The following is a 21,707-nucleotide window of genomic DNA, read 5'->3' as shown; positions in this document are numbered from 1 at the left end:
AGAACACATGGGCTCGTAGGCAGACGAGGGTACCTGGCTGGCACAACGTGAGGCACAAGGAAGGCAACGCTTACTTCCAGGGAGGAAGAAACAGCTCCACAAGGAGACGTTGGTATTGGGTCCAGTGAGAGAGGGAAGCTGCATGAAAGGACCAAACAAAGCTAGCAGACGAGAAGTGAGGCGTGCCTAGGTCACAGTAACACAAGGAGCCCAGAGGGGAGAAAACGAACAACAGGGAGATGCTGACAGGGATTCCACGATTGGAAAAAACTTCTGTTGTGAAACGAGTGTCCTATGAACAGAGTACATCCATGGACAGTTGAACGATTAAGTGTTGGAATAACACAGTACGCTAACTGGATTCTGCACCACTAAAGGTTGTACCCTCCAATTCTGTTTTTTTTTACAGACTTTTAGAGTGTGGACTGTGTGTTTTCCTTTTAAAAAAAGGAAATTCGTTCTTGATATTGCTAGATTTTGTTTATGTTCATTTATCTTTTTCATGTACTTATTATTGTCTAGTGTAATAGATGTTACTGTTGCTTCCTAAAATTGCTGTTGTGTCTTTCATTGTGTGTTTACTTACCGCCCAATTTAAAGAAACCTGTGTGCTATTATTGGTAAATTTTAGGAGTTCCCAGTCTCTTAATAAAACTGGGTGGCATAGTCGGAGAGGTAAATGATGTCTAAATTAGATTACCTATAAGTGTGACCAGACACTTATCACACAGTCACTAATGGAGTTCCACATGTATTCTGTCTTGTTCCTACTGACCTTCATTCCTCTCCTCTCTGGAACATATCTCCACCTCTCAAGTGACTCCTCAACCAGCTCCCTACACTCGCTACAGATCACAGTGTCATCAGCATATATCATAGTCCATGGGGACTCCTGTCTAATCTCGTCTGACAACCTATCCATCACCATTACAAATAAGAAAGGAGTCAGAGCCAATCCCTGATGTAATACCATCTCTACATTGAATGCATCCGTCACTCCTTCCGCAGACCCCACCACTGTCACACTTCCCTTGTACATATCCTGTACAACTCTTACATACTTCTCTGCCACTCCCGACTTCCTCATAGAATACCAAAACTCCCCTGCAGGCACACTGTCATATACTTTCTCTAGGGACACAAACATGCAATGCAACTCCTTCTGGCCTCTCTAAACTTCTCCATCAACACCCTCCAAGCAAACATTGCATCTGTGTTGCTCTTTCCTAGCATGAAACCATACTGCTGCTCGGTAATCATCACCTCCCTTCTCAACCTAGCTTCCACTACTCTTTCCCATAACTTCATGCTGTGGCTCAGCAATGTCACCCACAGTTAGTTACTACAATTCTGCATATCCCCCTTATTTTTAAAAATCGGTACCAGTACACTTCTCCACTCCTCAGTCATCCTTTCACTTTCCAAAATTCCATTAAACAATCTGGTTAAAAACTCTACTGCTATCTCCCCTAGCTCATCCATGGTTCCACAGGTATGTCATCTGGACCAACAGCCTTTCCATTCTTCATCCTCTTCATAGCTGTCCTTGCTTCCTGCTTGCTAATTTGTTGCACTTTCTGATTTACTATCTCCACATTATCCAACTTTATCTATCTCTCATTCTCTTCATTCATCAACCTCTCAAAGTACTCTTTCCATCTGTTTAACACACTCCCCTTGCTTGTGAATATATTTCCATGTTTATCTTTTATCACCCTAACCTGCTGCACATCCTTCTAAGATTGCTTACAGATGCTACCTCACTGATTTGGCATCCTCTGTTTGAATTCTGCACATAGTTACTTTATATGTGCAGTGTGAAGTTTGCACCACCCCAGGGTACTGCATGTTAGGGTAATTGCTACAGCACTAATGTGATCCTGTGTGTGTGGGTGTACATACATGGCCCCTGCAAAGAGATTGATACCTTGTTTGTCTGTAGTTCTTGTCTTATCATTAATGTTCCTGGGAAAGCGTATGGCCTCATGAGTCTGAATTGGATTAAGCACGGTTAAGAAAGTTATTTTCAAATGCATATAATCCATTAAAAATGTAACCACTGATGTGATTATACAGTGTATGTTACAGCTTTAGTGGCATGGGGGCTAGTATGTTCTCTTTATGCTCACATAGATTCCAACTATATCCAAAATATACCCATAGTAGGATATACAGGATAGTTTATCATTTCTAACCTGGACAAGTAGTTGCGCCATGCATTCAATGGATTTCCCATCCAGCACTGGTTCCTGCTTTGTGTACAGTGCTGTTAGGAGAGTGTGTCTGGGAAATAGATGGATAATTGTTTGAGAACTTTATTCATTTAGTCCAAGAATCTGCAAAGTCATCCCAGGAGGACTGCAGTTACAGACACTGAAGTGACGTCTCTGTTGTTTCAGGACTGATTTCGTAAAATTACGTTTGGAAGGTTTCAGCAGGTCTCAGCAAAGCCCGGAAAGAAACTTCAGGTGAAGGACCTGTTCAGAAATTAAGTGATAAAAATGAGAAGGAAAAAAAGTACATCAACCCAAATAATACGCATCGTTGTGAAGTTCAGAGGGTTTTTGCCATCATGTTGTGTCATACATCAAACTAAACAATACGGATCGTTTCTGTGAAATATTAACATATAAGTTGTGTTTGGGTCTGTGGGAACCATTTAACATGTCGAAATTAAAATCTTCAAGATCTGTGTTAATTGAAAATAGTTTTTCGTTTACATTCATGAAAGGAATTAAACAATGTAATTATAATGTTTACACCACGTTAGAGTTTAGTAAAACGTTAATAATAAAAGTGATTATGTTTTTTAAAGTGTACTATGCATGTGTGCAATATTGTTCTAAACCAATTTAGAATTAACATTTAAGCCAGTGAAGAAAACGGCAATACATATTCTACACTGAATTATGCTATATATTACTTGCATTGTATAGAACTACTCAAGTTTTTGTCACTTATAAACGATGGGCCATCAAAAGAAAAAGAATAAAAATACTAATAACACAATTTATTTATATAGCACTCTTCCTATGCCCAAAATTCAGAAAGAACAACAGGACCTATATAACATTGGCTACAAATAATATTTTCACTAAATAAAGATAAATACATCCATCCATCCATTATCCAACCCACTATATCCTAACTACAGGGTCACAGGGGTCTGCTGGAGCCAATCCCAGCCAACACAGGGCGCAAGGCAGGAAACAAACCCCGGGCAGGGCACCACAAACATACACCCACAGCAGAATTTAGAATCGCCAAGGCACCTAACCTGCATGTCTTTGGACTGTGGGAGGAAACCGAAGTACCAGGGGGAAACCCACGCAGACACGGGGAGAACATGCAAACTCCACGAAGGGAGGACCCGGGAAGCGAACCCGGGTCTCCTAACTGTGAGGCAACAGTGCTACCCACTACATCACCGTGCTGCCCAAGATAAATACAGGATTTACAAAAAATTCAAATAGAATAAAAGACAATAATGCAGACCAAAATACAACATATAATACTACAAAAAATTCTTGAACAAATAACATAAATTGTGATAAAAATTAAAACCGAGTACCTGAACAGAGGTGGCAAACTGAAAGAAGGGACAAAATGTCAGGTCTGTTTAATGTCTTCCTAAGCAAATGAGTTAAAAACAAATGAGTGGAGTCAGCTGATATCATTAATTTTGGGAGGTCATTCCATATGCTGGGCACTATACAGCTGAAGGCCCTGCTATCACCCACAGAGTGCAGATTAGTGTGGGGCACAGAATCAGAGGCCCTTAGTGGACAGGTTAATAACAGAATTTGATGTTCAATCTTGTAAGACACAGGGAGCAGTGAAGGTGCAGCAGGATGGCTGTGATGTGCTCACTGCTGCTGGTCCGTGTCAGGACTTGTTGCAGTTGAGTTTTGAATCAGCTGAAGCTGTAATATAAGATTAGAAATGGCACCTGCCAGTAGTGACTTACAATAATCAATGCGGGGTGTGATAAAGGCAGGGACAAGATTCCCAGCATCAGAAAAGGAGAGGAATGAGCAAGCATAAGAAATGTGACATGGAAGTTTCTTAGTGTGGCTTACATGGGTGAAATAAGAAAAGGAGGAATCAAAGTGACACCAAGATTCTTTGCAGTAAAAGAAGGTCTGATTAGATCATCACCTAGAATGGTTGAAGAGGAGCTTGTTTTCATACGTTACACTTTAGTGCCACTTTGAAGGAGTTCAGTTATGTTGCAATTTAATCTTAAACAGTTTTGCTCTGTTCAGGTTTTAATTTTAATTTAATTTCACTGAGGCCAGTTGTGAGCTGAGAAAGCTGTGATGAAGTGTCACTTTTAACACTGAAATAGATCTAAGCATCATCTGCATAAAAAGCTAAGTCAGTCCAAAGATATGAATAACATGCTCAAGGGGAAGCATAGAGATACAGAAGAGCAGAAGATGTCATTTCATTAACAAAGGGAAGTCCGATGGAGGAACTCCTGTGAGAAATTAAGGCATGAGGGTTACCCTGGACATGACATAAGCTGCATGGCCACAACACCATATGCAATAACTTTTGCACAAACTGGGACAGTAGCTCCTCAAGAGGAAGGTAACAATGCTTAGCACAATAAGAAAAAATAATCCAGAGCTCCCATCTCAACTGCTGGCCACACAGACCAGTGAAAACATTGAAGTCTGTCTAAACTAATGACACATCCTTGGTGCACAATGTGACCTGAATAGGGATAGGAGATTCCATTGCCAGAAATGATAATGGACTATAATGCTATAAAAAGAGGAGTGGAGAATTTAGACAAAACATTAAGCTGGATGCTGGCCAGAGAAAATTTTTTCAACATATTCAACATCTCAGAAAAAAATACTTTTGTCATCTCGACAACCTTGAACTGAGACTGGAACAGGGAGAAGGAGACAGAGCCTTCTTGAGGAGCAGGGTAAATCATTGGTGACACCTCGCATTCTACTGGGACAACATGTACCAAAGACCCCAGCTTGTACAACCATTGTGTCGATTCAACAGTCCAATCCACAGGAAAACCAATGAAAGCACCTGTAGTATGTATGCATAGTGAGTGTGTTTGTGTGTCTCACTGTGTTATTTTAGCCTGCTGAACTGTACAGTTATTATAGTATTGTATAGAAAATGAAAATATCCAGTTCTGCTTGATAAACAAATAGAATGTGATCTGAGGGTAAACAGTAAACAGGTTATTTACATTGCTTGTTAAAATAAAGTGACCATCTGATTTTAAAAAAAAAAAAGTCCTGAAGTGTGGGGCTATCCAAAACTATCATTGAGTGTATTTCAGTAATGTGTGTAGTGACTTATAAAACCACAATATTACATTAAGATACACTGCTCAAATAAATTAAAGGAAACCTTTTTAATCCGAGTATAGCATCAAGTCAATTAAACTTCTGGGCTATTGATCAGGTCAGTGAAGTAGCAGAGGGGCTCTTATGAGTTTCAGCTGCTTTGGTGCACTAGAGGGGAAAAAATGAGATGACCCCCAAAACAGCAATGAATGGTTTAACAGCTGGAGGGAGGCCACTGACATTTTTCCATCCTCATCTGTTTTGTCACTCGTTTTGCATTTGGCTATGGTCAGTGTCACTACCGGTAGCCTGAGGCGATACCTGGACACTACAGAGGTGGCACAGGTAGTCCAACTTCTCCAGGACGTTACATCAATATGTGGCATTAACAGAAGGTTTTCTGTGTCTCCCAGCACAGTCTCAATGGCACTGAGGAGATTCCAGGAGACAGGCAGTTACTCTACGTTCTCTAGTGTGCCCAATGGAGCTTCATTGGCATTTGCCATAGAATACCAGAATTGTCAGGTCCACCACTGGCACCCTGTGCTTTTCACAGATGAGAGCAAGTTCACCCTGAGCACATGTGACAGATGTAAAAGGGTCTTTAGAAGCCGTAGAGAACGTTATGCTGCCCGTAACATCGTTCAGCATGACCGGTTTGGTGTGGAGTCAGTGATGGTCAGTCTGGTGAGGCATATACACAGAGGGGCGCACAGACCTCTACAGGATAGACAATGGCACCTTGACTGCCATTGGGTATCGGGATGAAATCCTTGGACCCATTGTCAGACACTATGTAGCTTATGTCATGCCCAGGGCAACCCTTGTGCCTTAATTTATAGTATAATAATTATCTTAATTTTATAATAATATAATCTTATATCACAGCTCCAGCTGATTCAAAACTCAACTGCAACAGTCCTGACACAGACTGGCAACAGCGAGCACATCACAGCCATCCTGCTACACCTTCACTGCTCCCTGTGTCTTACAGGATTGAACATCAAAATCTGTTATTAACCTGCCCACTAAGGTCCTCTCATTCTGTGCCTCTCACTAACCTGCACTCTGATGGGCGACAGCAGGATCTTCAGCTGTATAGCGTCCAGCCTGTGGAATGACCTCCCAAAATTAATGAGATCAGCTGACTCCATTCATTTGTTTTTAACTCATTTGTTTAGGAAGACATTAAACAGGCCTGGCATTGTGCCCCTTCTTTCAGTTTGGCCCCTTTATCTGTCCAGGTGTTCAGGGTTTGCATTTTTATCACAATTTATGCTATTTGTTTAAGATTTTTTTGTAGTATTACATGTTGTATTTTAGTCTGAATTATTGTATTTTATTGTTTGAATGTTTTGTATATCCTGTATTTATCTTTATTTAGAGAAGATATTATTTGTTGCCAAAGTTATATAGGTCCTGTTGTTCTTTCTGAATTTTGGGCATAGGAAGGGTGCTATATAAATAAATAGTGTTCTTATTAGTATTTTTATATTTTTTCTTTTGATGGCCCATCGTTTATAATAATAAGTGACAAAAACTAGAGCAGTTCTATATAAGGCAATTAATATATAGCATATTTCAGTGTACAGGGTGGTCCGGATCTCATTATGCAGGTCCAGATCGTCTGGATGACTTCGATTTATGCGTGGACGATTCCAGTTCGGCGCAAAGACAATTCTTCAAGTCGTCAGTTCGCACACTTCTCGATGGTCCGGGATTTTTCGGGTGATTTTCTATGTAATAAACTTAATACGTTATAGCGTAATGAAAATTGCATAATTAGATCTGGACCACCCTATAGAATATGTATGGACGTTTTCTTCACATACATGTTAGATTGGCTTAAATGTTCATTCTAAAATGGTTTAGAACAATATTGCACACATGCATAGTACATTTTAAAAAACGTAATCACTTTTATTATTAACGTTTTACTAAACTCTAACGTGGTGCAAACATTGTAGTTATATTGTATATTTCGCTTCATGAATGTAAACGAAAACTGTTTTCAATTAACACAGATCTTGATGATTTTAATTTTGTCGACACGTTAAATGGTTCCCACAGACCCGAACACAACGTAAATGTTAATGGTGTATTTCGCCGAAACGATCCGTATTGTTTAGTTTGATGTATGACACGACGTGATGGCAGAAACCCTCTGAACTTCACAATGATGCGTATTATTTGGTTTGATGTACCTTTTTCCTTCTCATTTTTATCGCTTAATTTCTGAACGGGTCCTTCACCCGACGTTTTTTTTCCGGGCTTTGCCAGGACGTGCCGAAACCTTCCAGGCGTAATTTTACGAAGTCAGTCCTGAAACGACAGAGACGTCACTTCCGAGTCTGTAACTGCGGGTCTACAATGCGGTGACGTATGTTACTGTGGCTCTGCATTTTCTGCCTGATCAAAAACAACGCCATTTTATAAATCAACATTTTTTTCATTAGTCGTTTGCCTCCTTAGTGCACATGTTTCTAAATAAACGTTTTCTTCTGTATTTATTTTATATCGCGTATTTTCAAAGTCCCCTTTTCCCGATCTATTTGGTTGAGGATTGATTTGAGACACCCTAGTGGGTTCTCGGAGGAGGTTTTCAGAGTAAGTTTTCTTTGTGAATCAAAATTGTTTCACTAGCCTTAGGAGGCAATATAGCGAAGAGCTAAGGGTGCAGAACCCTCATTTTAAACAACTTGCTCCCTTTAATTTGTCATTTTTGTTTACTTAAAGAGGATATCGGCATTATCGAGGAAAAAGATTGGAACTCAAAAACAGAAGCCAAACATGATAACCTCAGCAGGTGAGCAGAGCGGTTGCCCAGTTTGCGCGTGTTAGTGGATTTAGCTGAGTCACAACGACTTGCAGTGGGTTACCTAAAGTTTCTTTAAGACTTTTGTATACAGATGTAGAAATACTTTTTAAAACATGAACATAAATATATATATAATTATATATGAAGGGCAAAGCATATCCAATGACTCGGCGGGTTCTTTTATTCCGCGAAGAAAATCGGCATCTTCTTTACATTCATACATTTCCGCATCCACGTGAAAGCGAGTTACAGGCAATTCCCATTGACAGGTTTCCAGAGTAGAATGTAGTTTGCTTTTCGAGATTGTTTATTCATTATAGCATGTCATAATTATTTGGAAGTCTCTATAGGCCCTTAACTTTCTTGTACTTAAGTTAGAATAAAATTCGTTGTGTTTGGAGAATGGTAGAAGGGGAAACTTTACATTTTTTCTCTTAAGATGTCAAATTTCCTATATGTCTTGTTAGTGCCTGCATGGCCTCTAGGTATTTTGCTATAAATTGGACTTATAGTCAGTTTCTTTATATTTTATTTGCTTTACCGTTTCTTGTAATAATTGCTAACATTGTGATTTCCTATAAACCCGTCTTTCCAGTAAAGTTCAGCACTCTGAACAATTTGTTAACGTATACTTTCGAAGTTTTGTACAAAGTTTTCATGGTTTTGACCAATCTCATTAAAACCTCCGGGTGAATAATAACAAAACATTTTATTTATATAGCCCCTGTCCCGTGCACAAATCGCATCATAGAAATTCGAAATGAACAACACAGCACATATAACATTAGCAACAAATAGTATGCGCCAAAACACTAAATAACCACAAATGCAGGAGACATGAAGGTTTGAATTTAATTAATAAACCAGGCAGCCAGACGATAACCACCGTACAGATACAAAGTTTATGGAATACTACAAGAAAACCCTGAACAACTAACATGATTTCTGAAACAAACGCATCCTATGGATTAAATGCCTTCCTGAATAAATGAGTTTTAAAATGTAATGAATTGAGTCAGCTGCCAATAAATAGAATTCGTAATGTTTTTGTTTTAGTACAAAGATTAAATACTTAAATGGCATGTATTAAAGAATACATTCCTCCATGCCAATCTACACATTGAACTTCCTGTGGCACTACTTCATTGCTGGCCATAATCGACTTAAGGAAATTTAATTTTTTGAATTGAATTGCATCTTGTATTTAAGTAGCATGCCTGCCTTTGAAACTAGTGAGATTGCACTCTGCTTGTTATAACAGCCTTTGTTCCATCAGTAGACCATTCTGTCATAACGATCTTTAGTATTTCTTCGGAATTAGAGTCTTTGCATTTTTGTATGTTTTTTTCTGAATTGTGAAAAGTCTTTCCATAGAACCAAAAACAGAGCTGTAGGTTCAGCCAGTAGTACTTCACAGATGGCAAGGTTAGACTGACATGAGATCAGTAAATAACTGAACACATGATTTCTTGCAAGACAAGAGGCACATCTTTGTGTCCTTAAGCTGAAGTGTACTACTGTAAAGTAAGTAGAGATGAGCAGTGGAAGATGTACCATGAAACTAATGATGCTTAAACTTTAGTCCACATTGCTTAAACATTTTGGGAGTCTACTGTATAAGAAGTTTTTTTTTTTAAATAATATATCATATAGTGTAATTCTATGCAAAATAATAGTTACAAATTAAAAGGTCATTAATGTATCAAAAAGATAACATTTGTGGTGATATATCATGGAACAACTCTATTGAAGAAGTTAATAGTGAACCATGACCTTGTTGCTGGTTGTGATGGGACCCCATAACAGTTCAAGGTTCAGGGCACAAAAAATGTAGGTCCACCACTGGAACAGAGGGAAAAATCAGTATTGAAAACTACTGAAATATTTTACATTGTGATATATCATCCGTATATTAAGGAAATCTATCTAGGTTTTTTTTTCTGTGCCTTGAGTAGATGTGAGAATTCTTTTCCAGAATTGTTAAATAATCCTTTATTATACAACTAATAGAAGTTACCTTCCAATCACCTTCAAAATACTCTTATTTGCTATGCAGTACTGTTGTCTCAACACTGCTTCCATTCCTTTAGCATTTCCCACTACTAATCTTTTGTTACCATACCTCCTGCATTTTTACCTGGATTTCTTCTGTGGTAGAAAATTGTCTTAGCTACAGCCTCACTTTTAATTTTGTGAACAAAAAGATGTCCTTGGGAGCAAGATCCAGCAAATTCATGAGGTGGGAAGCAACATCCATATTGTTTTTGATCAAAAACTTTTTGAATAACGACACAGTGTTTGTATTTGCCACATCTCCAGAAGTATTTTTTTCCCCACAGATACTTTCTTGTAAACACCTCAGCCGTTCAATGTAATGCCTCTGATTAACAGTCTACTGACGGGGAACCTGTGTGATTGTAGAATAAATGCCAGAAATACAGATTCTGTCAACTGATTAATTAGACTTGTAGGCATATTTGATAACTATACCCTGCTCCTGTGCTATTGACTGATTCTGGAAATTTTTGCAGTTGTAAGCTTTGTGATGAATTTAAAAAAAAACAAAAAAACTGCATTTTATTAATGCACTCGCAACAAATCATAGTCGACTCTGCTGCAGAGATTCACAAATAGTTTTTTGAAGTTTAAGCCAAGCTTTTTGTTCATTTTTGTTTTTATAATGTTAACTGAAGATTTTAATATTGCACATGCAATTTGCAAGCACTGCATAATTAACAGCTCTAGTGCACTACAAACTTGGGCAGAACTGACGGTTGATGATATTTTTAATCTTGTGCACCTCACAAGAAAGTTGTCAGGCACTTCATAGCAGGAGGTGTATGAGATTCCTCTATAGTTCTATGTATAGCAGGAGTGCGCTGAAGCTGAGGGAAGGCAACCTGATCAGTGCGTCATGCACAGAAGTTTGAATGGGAAGAACACAGGTTTTTTGAGGCACTATGCTGCTGTTGTGCTTGCTGAATCTGAGTGCCCATGGTTTTTCATCCTTTACATCTTTTAGGTAGCTCACTATCCTTAAAATGTTCACTCACTGTGGCCATACAAGTTTGGCAGATTTATTCCTTTTAAATGGTCCCCTGAAACTGCTCATTCGAATTTTGGAATGTCAGTCCATAATGTGGCTGACTGTTCACCAGGCTAATGCAACTTTTCAGCAATGTTACAATAATTTTCATTCACTATCTGTTTTCCTTTCCCACTTATCAAGGGTAGGATTGTGGGGAAACTGGAGCCTATCCTTGTGATGTTTTATTTTACATAACCTACACAGTGAGATTTGGGCACTGGACCAGGAAAGTAAAGGTGTGGCAGTGCTTTGAAGTGGGCCTGTACCAGCGATGCTTGAATCTTAAAGGGTACCCCCAACCTTTGATCAAATGTTAATGTATCACTGAGCTCAAGAGATTATATTCAAGAGGACCTCTCTTTGATATCATATATTAATACTCGTGCTCCAAGGAGAAGTGTTGTGTATAAGTAATAAAAAATTGGGAGGAAAAAGACACTGACTAAACAAAATATTGCCAGTAATTTGTTTCAGCTTCAAGCACTGCTTGCATGCAAATAGGAATGTAATTGTGCTGAGTCAGTAGGTGTCAGTGTTGCATGCCTAACAGTATCAAAGCAGAGGAAGTGAGAGACTTCTGATGGAAGAGGAGTTGTGACAGTTATTATTGGCATTAAGAGGAAAAAAGGAGATGGTGGTGTGTTGGACCTAATAGCCAAAAGTGGCAAAGGGAGGTTGATACTAATCTGTTAAGTGGATGACCTACACAATCAACAGATGCACTACAAATATTTTTGCATGTATTCTTTGTGCGTTGATGAGCTGTTGCATCGTATTCAGTCGTCGTTCATCATTCTGGCCTCCAAGTTACTAGTCTTCCCTCGAAATTCACCATTTTGGATACACAGCAGTATATATCCATTTCCACATAGTTAGAAAAAAATGTCTAGGGCATTGAGGGACAAAATGCCAAAAGCTTATTGTATCTGCTCGTTAACTGCGATATAAATAAGGTAATATTTAATGTATACTAAAAAAGGTGAACCATTCTACAAGTGCTTCTCTACTAGTTTCAAGTGAAATGACTCCTAATCACAAGCAGCATTATAGGAAAAAAAAAGAAAATGACGTTTAAATAACTGAAAGAATTTTTCAGCAGATTAAATACAGAGGATATTCTGCCAAGTAGTGATGACTGTAGGGAGTGTACAACATCACAACCAAGATAGGGAATGTGGTGTGCTATATGCAAAGAGTATCAAGAAACCACATATAAGGTTGGGGAGCATGTACTGGTACGGTGTGTTGCTGCACCCACCACACAATCAACCACCTCCTAAAACAAACTAATTTTAGGATTGAAAATGTGAGAAAGCACAGTAACATTAGAATGTTTACTGTGCTACTCAGCCCAAAGGATCTAGCAAATGCTGAAGTAGTGCTGAGTAATTTCATGAAATATCCAGCTTGGAAATAGAAATGTACAATAATGCAACAAGTAACTCTTCATAACTGATCGTCCTTGGTTCTGCTGAGAAAATTGCCTAAAATATTCAACAGCTTGTTGATCATATATGATGGCTTGAATCATATGACAGCAGTGCTCCTGTCACAAACTTTCAAAGGTTCAGCCTTAGGAAATGGATCTTCTTCTTTTGGCTGCTTCCATTAGAGGTCACCACAGCAGATCACCTTAACTTTTCAAAATCCAAGGGCTATACTTCATTTCAAACAAATCTCATATTGTGTAGTCAGAAAAAAGGGCAAAAGAGGAACCTTATAAAAATAAGATGCTTACTATTAACCAATATGTACTCTGGCTTCTAATTGGAATCAACATGACATAATCCTTAAGAATATCATATATTTACTAAAATATTCTCTTCCAAGATGCCAGTTGTGTTTATATTGTGGTAGAAGAGTGCTATTCACTCATGTACAATAAAATATTACAAATTAACATTGCTGTGAAAAGTTGCAGGTAACCCACCACCCTGTGCCTGGACTGAAATGGTTGTAAGCTAGAAAATAACGACAGCCTTGATCAAATAAGGAAGTGCAGTTAACCTACTAAATCACGACTCACGTGCATAATAATATATATTATTGAGCCATTATTATGTGTGTTGATGTGAAAAATGTTACACCTTAAAAGTGGTGAATATGATGCACCCGACTCTATTTTAGTTCCTTTTTTAGAGGGCCAATATTGCAAATTTGTACTGAAGAACTTTTTTGGTCCGTTTTTTATCGACTACCTGTTGTCACTTCTAAGAGAACTGGTTGACGACAGGTCAGGAATATCTTGAGCAAGCTTCACACTGTTATACCCACTGTGCTAGAAGCCATTAACTAAACGGTAAGGCACTACTTCCAACTTTCATATGGTATGGGTGCACATACATAAAACATAACCTGTTTTTGCCAGCATAAAATGGCACTTTGCAGCAGTGTCAGGTTCTCCTAAATGAATTGGAGCAATTTACCAATTTACTACATATTTCAGTAAGGGCACCTAATGCGAATAAAGCTGCTTTTTTTTTTTTTTTTTTAAAAAGTGAGCAGTGACATTCCATTAATGCACAAGTCATCTATGATACCAAGATGATATGGAGAAATGTGGCTCATTGGCCTGGGTCATTTATTTCAGGCAAAGGACTTTTGACAGATGTCATGGTATTATACATGGTGGCTGGCTTATTGGTAAGATAATTGGCTGAACCTTTGGTTTTTCATATTGCCTGTACTATATTGTAACAGAAATCATGTCATTCCATTTACCAGCTAATAGAGGCTACCCTCTCAGAAGCCGGCGCCTGAGAGGTGCTATGATGCCACACGTGATGTTGCGCTCTCAGTTTCGAGATGCAGCTAGATAGTCTAGATAGGTGTCGATGTCTAAGGTGAGATGCTACTCTGCCAGGCAATGAAGTTCTGCAGCATACATGCTTGCATACACTACCGGTGAAAAGTTTTAGAACACCTACGTTTTTCCAGTTTTTCTTCAAATGTAATCAGTTGAAATGCAATGAATGATGAAAAGTTAAGCAGTAAGCTGTCTGAGGTTTAAATTTAAAATTTAGATTAGCAAAATGTAAAAAATGGAAATATCAGAATATTGCAAATGAGACTTCTTCAGGTAACAACTGCTAGGTTACAACCTAAAGTAAGCCTTGCAAGTTGAAGCAACACTTTGCACAGTTGCCCCAACCTCTGTTGATTACTTATAAAGCCTCTGTCTGTCTTTCAGCAGAGTACTACTTGGACAATGTTTCAGTGATAATGACAAGAAAAAGGCAATTAAATAAAATGAGGCAGAACATTATTACCATTAGAAGTGCTGGCCTTTTACTTAGAGAAATTGCACAAAAAAATATCAAAATGTCAGTGAGTATGGTGTCCTACCCAATCCAAAGACGATTGGAAACTGGAGTAAACTCTGATAGGAAGAGATCTGGCAGACCCAGAGTCCGCCCCCAATCAGAAGACATGTTTCTGAGGGTCACCAGCTTGCATGATGGGTACCTCACAGCACAACATCTTCAAGGACAGCTTAACAGTGCTAGAAAAAAGCAAATCACAGTTTCTATTGTGAAGAGAAGACTTTGTGCTGCAGGCTTGACAGGGCGAGTGGCAGTAAGAAAGCTGTTCTTTAAAGGATAAAGTAGCAATGCAGAGAATTCACTCGAGCTCCATATGCGCAAAGCATACAATTATACAACTCAAAATTATATATCGAGCACATCTGTCTCGACTAAAACTCTCCAAAATGTTTCCAGGGCATGATCCAACCTGCGAACGTTGCAACCAAGCCCCAGCCTCACTGGGTCACATGTTCTGGGCCTGCACCAAATTAGCATTATTCTGGACAAAAATTTTTAATTACCTCTCAGACAGCCTTGGACTCACAATCCCTCCTAACCCATTAACAGTGTTGGGGAGTAACGAAATACATGTAACGGCGTTACGTAATTAAATTACAAAATAAATGTAACGGTAATACATTACAGTTACTGTATAAAAATGTGTAATTCAATTACAGTTACTTGTGTAATTTTTCAGAATTACAATTTAAGTTACATATTAAAAATGTCAGCAAAGCCTTTATGAAATATGAAATAATATTTTTTGCCTGTTTCAACGCTTTCATTAGGCCTATAAACATCGTCCTTTTCCATTCCCTCCCACAGACAATAATTATTTCTGATAGGCTCTCCTATCACGTCTATAATTGCAGCGCCAGCGCCATCACCTCAGTCTGATAGCAGATGCCTGGGCATGTTGTGATCTGAGTTTCAAACTACTACTAGCAATGTCTAATAAAACTGCATTTCACAGCTGGAAATTTAGAAAACATTTCAGATATGTCGCGGAAAAGGGCATAAATCTAACTGTGCAATGTAATGCTTGTTTGCCGGCTATCAAGATGTTGTCCACATCGAAAACCTCAATGTCCAACCTCAGGAAACATCTAGAGGTAAGTGCTGCTTGTAAGAGCAAACGGAAAGTTTTTTTTTAGCAATGAAGCCTTCACATTGTCACACAGTCACAGACGCCACGACACTTTTCACAGCCACACGCTTTTAATGTGCCCAAATGCAGATGTAGCCTATGGCTATTTTAGCTCCCTATTTCGGTTCACTTTAAGCTAGCTACTCTAGATAGCTAGCTAAGGAGGTTGTTGAGCCATATAACGCACTTTCCCTCCCATTTTGTCAGTTTTGATATTAGCGTGCCTGACTTGCTATATGTAATTTAAAATGTGCCTGGAATGGTAGATTTTAACAAAGACTACGCATTGTCCAAGTTTTACATGTATTGTCTTGAATGCAAGCGATCGGCTACTTCAGCATTTGTGATTGAAAAATAGACTGTAAAATGTTTTGTCTAGTAAAAAGTAACATGTTTTTTGTAAAGTGTAAACACAATAGTGGTGCACCATAGTCAATGTCTACCCATAATTTAGTTTTAATTAATAATAACCACCATTTAATGCTACGATTTATTTTACAGTTGTTACACTTTTATTTAAGTTTTATTATAGACAAAAGCTAACAAAGACACATTCCAAAAGAGTTAAGAGCTGCTTATTAAAGTACTGCTTATTGTTTCTTATTTTAATTTTCATTGTAGACAAAAAGCTAACAGAGACACATTCCAAAAGAGCTGCTTATTAAAGTAGTTTCTGATACCTACAATGTTAAAAAGAAATCAAAATGTGTGATTTAAAAAAAATGTTTAACAGTAAAATGTATCTTGAAGTCTGACCTTGTGGTGGTTATTATAGTGTCTTTATGAAAGTTCTGATGTTACTTTGTGTATTAAAAGAGGATCAAAAAGTGTTTAACTATTTTAAATAAGAAATTGTGTGAATTATCCCATAACTCTGTTGTTTGATGTCCCCCAAGTGCTGTCAGCTGGAAAAGAATTTAAAAAATTGATACAACATACTGTACAACATAGACTGTAATAGTCTGGCAACTAACAATAAGTGGATGTGACACAATAATTAACTTTCAGATTATTTTTTCTCTGCTTCATTGATGTAAGAGATATTGGTCCATTATTCGGTCTATGATGCATCAAAGATTTTTTTTCTTCCTATATACAGGCAGCATTCAGTCACCTTGAACAACAGGGCTATGGACTGATTCACACTTGATTTCACCATAAAGATTATTACTGTCAGGTTTGAAATTGAAAATGGATACATACAAGCAGGCTACGGGTACAGAATACCCATCCAAAAATTGGAAAAGTAATCAAAAAGTAATTAAAAAGTAATTAGTTACGTTACTCAGAACAAGTAATTAAAATAGTTACACTACTATTACATTTTGAACAGGGTAACTTGTAACTGTAACGAATTACATTTTTAAAGTAACCTTCCCAACACTGCCCATTAACAGCTGTGTTTGGGGTTCTTCCAGAGGGGCTTAAAGTGGAGAAGGACAAACAAATTGTGATTGCATTCACTACACTGTTGGCACGCAGACTTATTCTGATAAACTGGAAGAACCCAAACTCTCCTCTTTTAAGTCAGTGGGAAACTGATGTGTTATACTATTTAAAATTGGAAAAAATCAAATACTCAGTTGGAGGATCTGTACAGACTTTTTTCAAAACATGGCAGGATCTAATCAGTAATATTTTAAAATAAGTTTATAAAGCACAGAGAATTTATTAATTTAGGTATTTTTACAAGCCTTAAATTTTACACCGTTTGGCTTGCTCTCTCTCTCAGGGGTGGGGATCGATCTGTTCTTAACATAATTCTTTTTTTTGTAAAACTTGATTGCTATGTATTGATTGTAATAAAATTAATAAATAATAAAAAAAAAAAAAAAGGATAAAGTAGGGCCTCAAAATAGTAGTTGTGGACTACTGCAGACTGTATAATGTCTCTTCTTCACAGTAGAAACTGAGACTTTTTTCGATCACTGTTAAGCTATGTTGTGAGTCACCTATAACACAACATGGTGACCCTGAGAAACTATATACTATACAGCCATTCTGGGAATTAAATTGTCACACTTAATAAGTAAGGCCTGATAGATACAGATTTTTTAAACCTATTGATATGTGGGCTATAAAGATGACTGATTAGCGATGCATATTGCACCATTATTGCTGATGCATTTAAATATTATGTTTTTCCTAAGCATATGATGTTTTGAGAAGTGTAAACTTTCCTTTTTAATTTTGCATTTTATTGGCTTTAATATATAATTTTTTAAATTGCAACACATTCAGCAATTCTTAGTTCATGGCTTTTCTTACTCATTATAAAGGGCCAATAACGACCATGTAATATACAAACACTGTACAAAAAAAGAAAAACTACAGGGCTTTATTTTTTCATAAACATATCTACTTTATGTATAACGTGAAGGCTTCTTTAATACACAAGAAGAAACAACTATTCATTTGACAAGCGAAGTAAGCATTTTGGGAAGCTTATATGGATGTGAAGTGTTATTTGCTCCAGAGCTAGAATACTATGTGCCAAAAGAGCACGTAATCTGATGCTTGTAACCATGTCTAAAACTGCACTTGAAGCAAATCATTATTTTGTGTGGCTTCACATGTGATAACTTGAAAAGTTACGTTTATAAATAAAATTGTAATCTGCTCACTAATTATGCAAAAATAGCTGAACTAATTTTTACAAAATTTTGATTTGATGTTCTCTTTGGCCCAAACATAAATGAATATGGTGTATTAAGGACAATGTTTGTAATGGAGGGGGACATTCCAAAAATTGCCACCAATGCAAGATGTATTCTAAGACTGAAAGTGCAGCATTTTATTCTTAAGTAATTTATATGCCAATATTATTGTCTTGCTGGGTTACAGCTTTTGTCTAAGCGTACATCATTTTGTCTCTTTGTGAGTTGTGTTAAGCCATGTTGAATTTCCAAAAAAACAAATTTTTCTGAGAAATAAATGCTTTTCGAGGTTCATTGATCAAATAATTCAACCAGTCATCCTGTTTATTAATGTGTGACTAAACATCTATTTGTGAAAACCACACTAAACCAGCAAATACAAAGAAGTAGTGTTCGTGGTTCCAACCCTGCAAGGAGTTATGGAAGCCAGTCATACACAAAAGAAGCAAATTCTCTACTCATGACTAAAGAGTCAGCATTTAAAAAGCACATAATTAATCGGCTTTAGAAAGTGGTATGGTAGGTAGGACTGGGCTATTGAACGATAAAGATAATTATCGCAAATAACTTTTCCTTGATAGTAATATAAGATATGGTTGATAGAAAATCAACAGAACTCATTCCATCCATTTTTTGACAGACAAAATGAAAAGCCAATTAAAATGAGAATAGCACTGTGCGGAACCAATCGTGTGGCTGGGTTAGGTTAGGTTAGGTTAGGTTGATACACACAGTACTGAGTGTAGTAACAGCTGGCAGCAGCAGACATGCACAATGGAGTTACCTTATGCTTGTTAAATGCTTTCAAAATGTTGCTCTCACTCAAAAGACGACATTAATGAAAAGAAGGGTCTGAGGAATTCAGTTGTGTGGAGATATTTTGGCTCTTCAAAGTCTGATAAGAAGCAGATTAGTGTGTACTGCAGATTGTGTTGAAAGCATGTTCCGTCATTATGTATGTAGCTGTCATTAATATAATGGATAGTAGCAGATATGAAAGAGATTTTCTTAAAATTTTCAGTCTAAAAATTAGTTTTGACAGCACACCCATAATTATTCCAGGTCTGTAACATATCATATAAGTATCCTTTCTCAGCTTTTGGCTTTTTCTGCCACGTGCCACAATACAGTTGTCGGATGGGGCAGTATCTCTTTAAATCAGGGGTACTTAAAGTTTTTGAATGCTGGTCCACATTCAGTTCGCCACCAACCATCGGGGTCCGCTATAGCCAGGTTTACCTTGTAGGTCTGTAGGACTGTAGGTGTAGGTCTGTAGGAGGCTAGTAATAGATTCAACGCAAATGATAAAATTTTTACAGAAGACCAAGACATGCACAAAACATGGAAAACAATTCAAAAAAGTCACATGACTACTTGCAATTATCACACCAATTACAACATTTGGTACGTAAATGATTGTCACTCAGTGTTAAGTGTGAAACTGTTGTTTCGATTTCATAATGGCAGCATAGTTTGGTGAGTAACCAGTCAGTGCAATTCTCATTGCATTCCTGAGGTTCTGGTCGGTAATTACACTTCGATGTTTCGTTTTGATAGTGTTCATAGTGGAGAATGCACACTCACAAGAATATGTTGAACCAAACATAGTGAGCACGGAAATCGCCAGTTTCTTTGCAGCAGGATACTGAGAATCTGGAACAAACTTTGACCAAAAAAATTGTTATGCCGACTTCGTTCAATTTTGCTTTCAAAACGTGAGAAGCTTGCAAATCAGCTGCTTCCTTTTGCAACAGTGACGAGTTTGAGTTCGGAAAAATTGAGGCAGCCACAGATGTCCATTTACTGTCAGGCTGGACAATGAAAGGATCAGCAACAAACAAAAACACAGGCTTCAGTTTTCTGAAATCCTTAAAACGTTAATCAAACTCAACCTTCAAATGATGTAGAAATGTGGAAATCAACTGAAAACATGCCTGTTGATCAGCTGTCATGCAGCTCTTCAGGTTTGGGAAATGCAGCATCTTGCCACCTTCCAAGTCATTGATGAAAATGCTTAGTTTTGTTTTAAAGGCACAACATTTTTCTTGCAATTCAACAACGGTTTTGTCTGCACCCTGAAGTGACAAATTCAGTGTATTTATATGTCCCATAATATCAACAAGAAACGCCAGCAGTGCGACCTTGTCACTGTCTTGAATAAATGTTAAACATTCTGCAGCTTTCTTTGTATTCAAGGACTGCAGGAAGTCCGCTACATCTTCACGGAGATTCCAGAACCTTTCCAACACACGGCCCTTGCATAACCATCTGACGTCATTGTGAAGCAGCAAATCTCCAAATTCTACAGACATCTCTTCAAGAAAAGAACGAAACCGACGATGCTGCAGATGAATTACATCGTAAAAAATTCACTAATTTCACAAGAGTAGACATCACTTCCGCCAGTTCATCACAAAGTTTTGAACAGAGGGCCGACTGATGAATGATGCAGTGATAAGCAACAAGGTTGGGCTGAAGTGCCTTCATACGTGTGACAAGTCCTGCATCTTTACCAGTCATTGCTGGTGCCCCGTCTGTTGTAAGGGAAAATATTTTTGTTACATCCAATCCAGCTGCGTGCATAAACTGCAATAATGCTGAAAACACGTCCTCACCGCAGGTCTGTTTTTCTAGCGGTAGTAATGTCAGAAACTCTTCAACAGAATTATGGCCATCAAAAAATCTTGTGAACACACAGAGTTGAGACATGTTAGTTTTATCAGTGGATTCATCGCATGTGAGAGCAAACAATTCAACCTGTTTAAGATCTGAAATTAACTGACCACCGACATTGTCAGAAAGGTCATCTGCACAACAACTAGCAGCACTGTCTGATAATGGTATCTGCTGAATCAGTTCAACACACTTTTTGTTGCTAAACAGAACCGAAGAAGCAGACATCATGCATTCTTTAACAACCTCTGCATCAGTAAATGCTTTCTTATGTCTGCCAAGAACCCAGACAATGCGTAGCGAAGCTTCTGTAACATTTGATTGTGCGGTGATCGCTTTCGTCATCAGTGATGAACTTGCTACCAACGACGACTTGAGGACGTCGATCTTATGCGAACGAAGCTCTGACTTTGGTGGATAATTCGCCAGATTTCAGTTATTTGGCATAAAAAATGCCAGTTGGCAACCCTGCTGCAGAGTAAATAATAAAACAACAATAATTTTGGTGCTTTTATATTCAGACTTTTGACTTACGCAGAAGACAGTCGCGGTCCACCAAAAACGTCTTGCCGGTCCGGATTGTGGACCGCGGTCTGCCGTTTGAGTACCCCTACTTTAAATTTTAGATTTTACAACTTTGGCTGCTGTGTCAACTAGGTACTGTTCAAACTGAATATAGCCTTGACCAGACACTGTCG

General features: G+C 37.9%; 1 protein-coding gene across 2 annotated transcripts in view; it reads left to right on the top strand.

The window, feature by feature from the left end:
• Window positions 1-7,755: 7,755 nt before the first annotated feature.
• Window positions 7,756-21,707, top strand: part of psmd1 (proteasome 26S subunit, non-ATPase 1) — a 190,908-nt gene continuing 176,956 nt past the window's right edge. Inside the window, exons 1-2 of one of the 2 annotated variants that reach the window (XM_039766396.1) lie at window positions 7,756-7,928; window positions 8,058-8,127. In XM_039766396.1, the coding sequence (XP_039622330.1) occupies window positions 8,112-8,127 (16 nt within the window). In that variant the 5' untranslated portion in view covers window positions 7,756-7,928; window positions 8,058-8,111. The other variant, XM_039766405.1, reaches the window with a different exon arrangement.

Source organism: Polypterus senegalus, chromosome 1 (assembly GCF_016835505.1).
Source record: "Polypterus senegalus isolate Bchr_013 chromosome 1, ASM1683550v1, whole genome shotgun sequence".
NCBI lineage: Eukaryota > Metazoa > Chordata > Cladistia > Polypteriformes > Polypteridae > Polypterus > Polypterus senegalus.
This window is presented reverse-complemented; position numbering and strand designations above follow the sequence as displayed.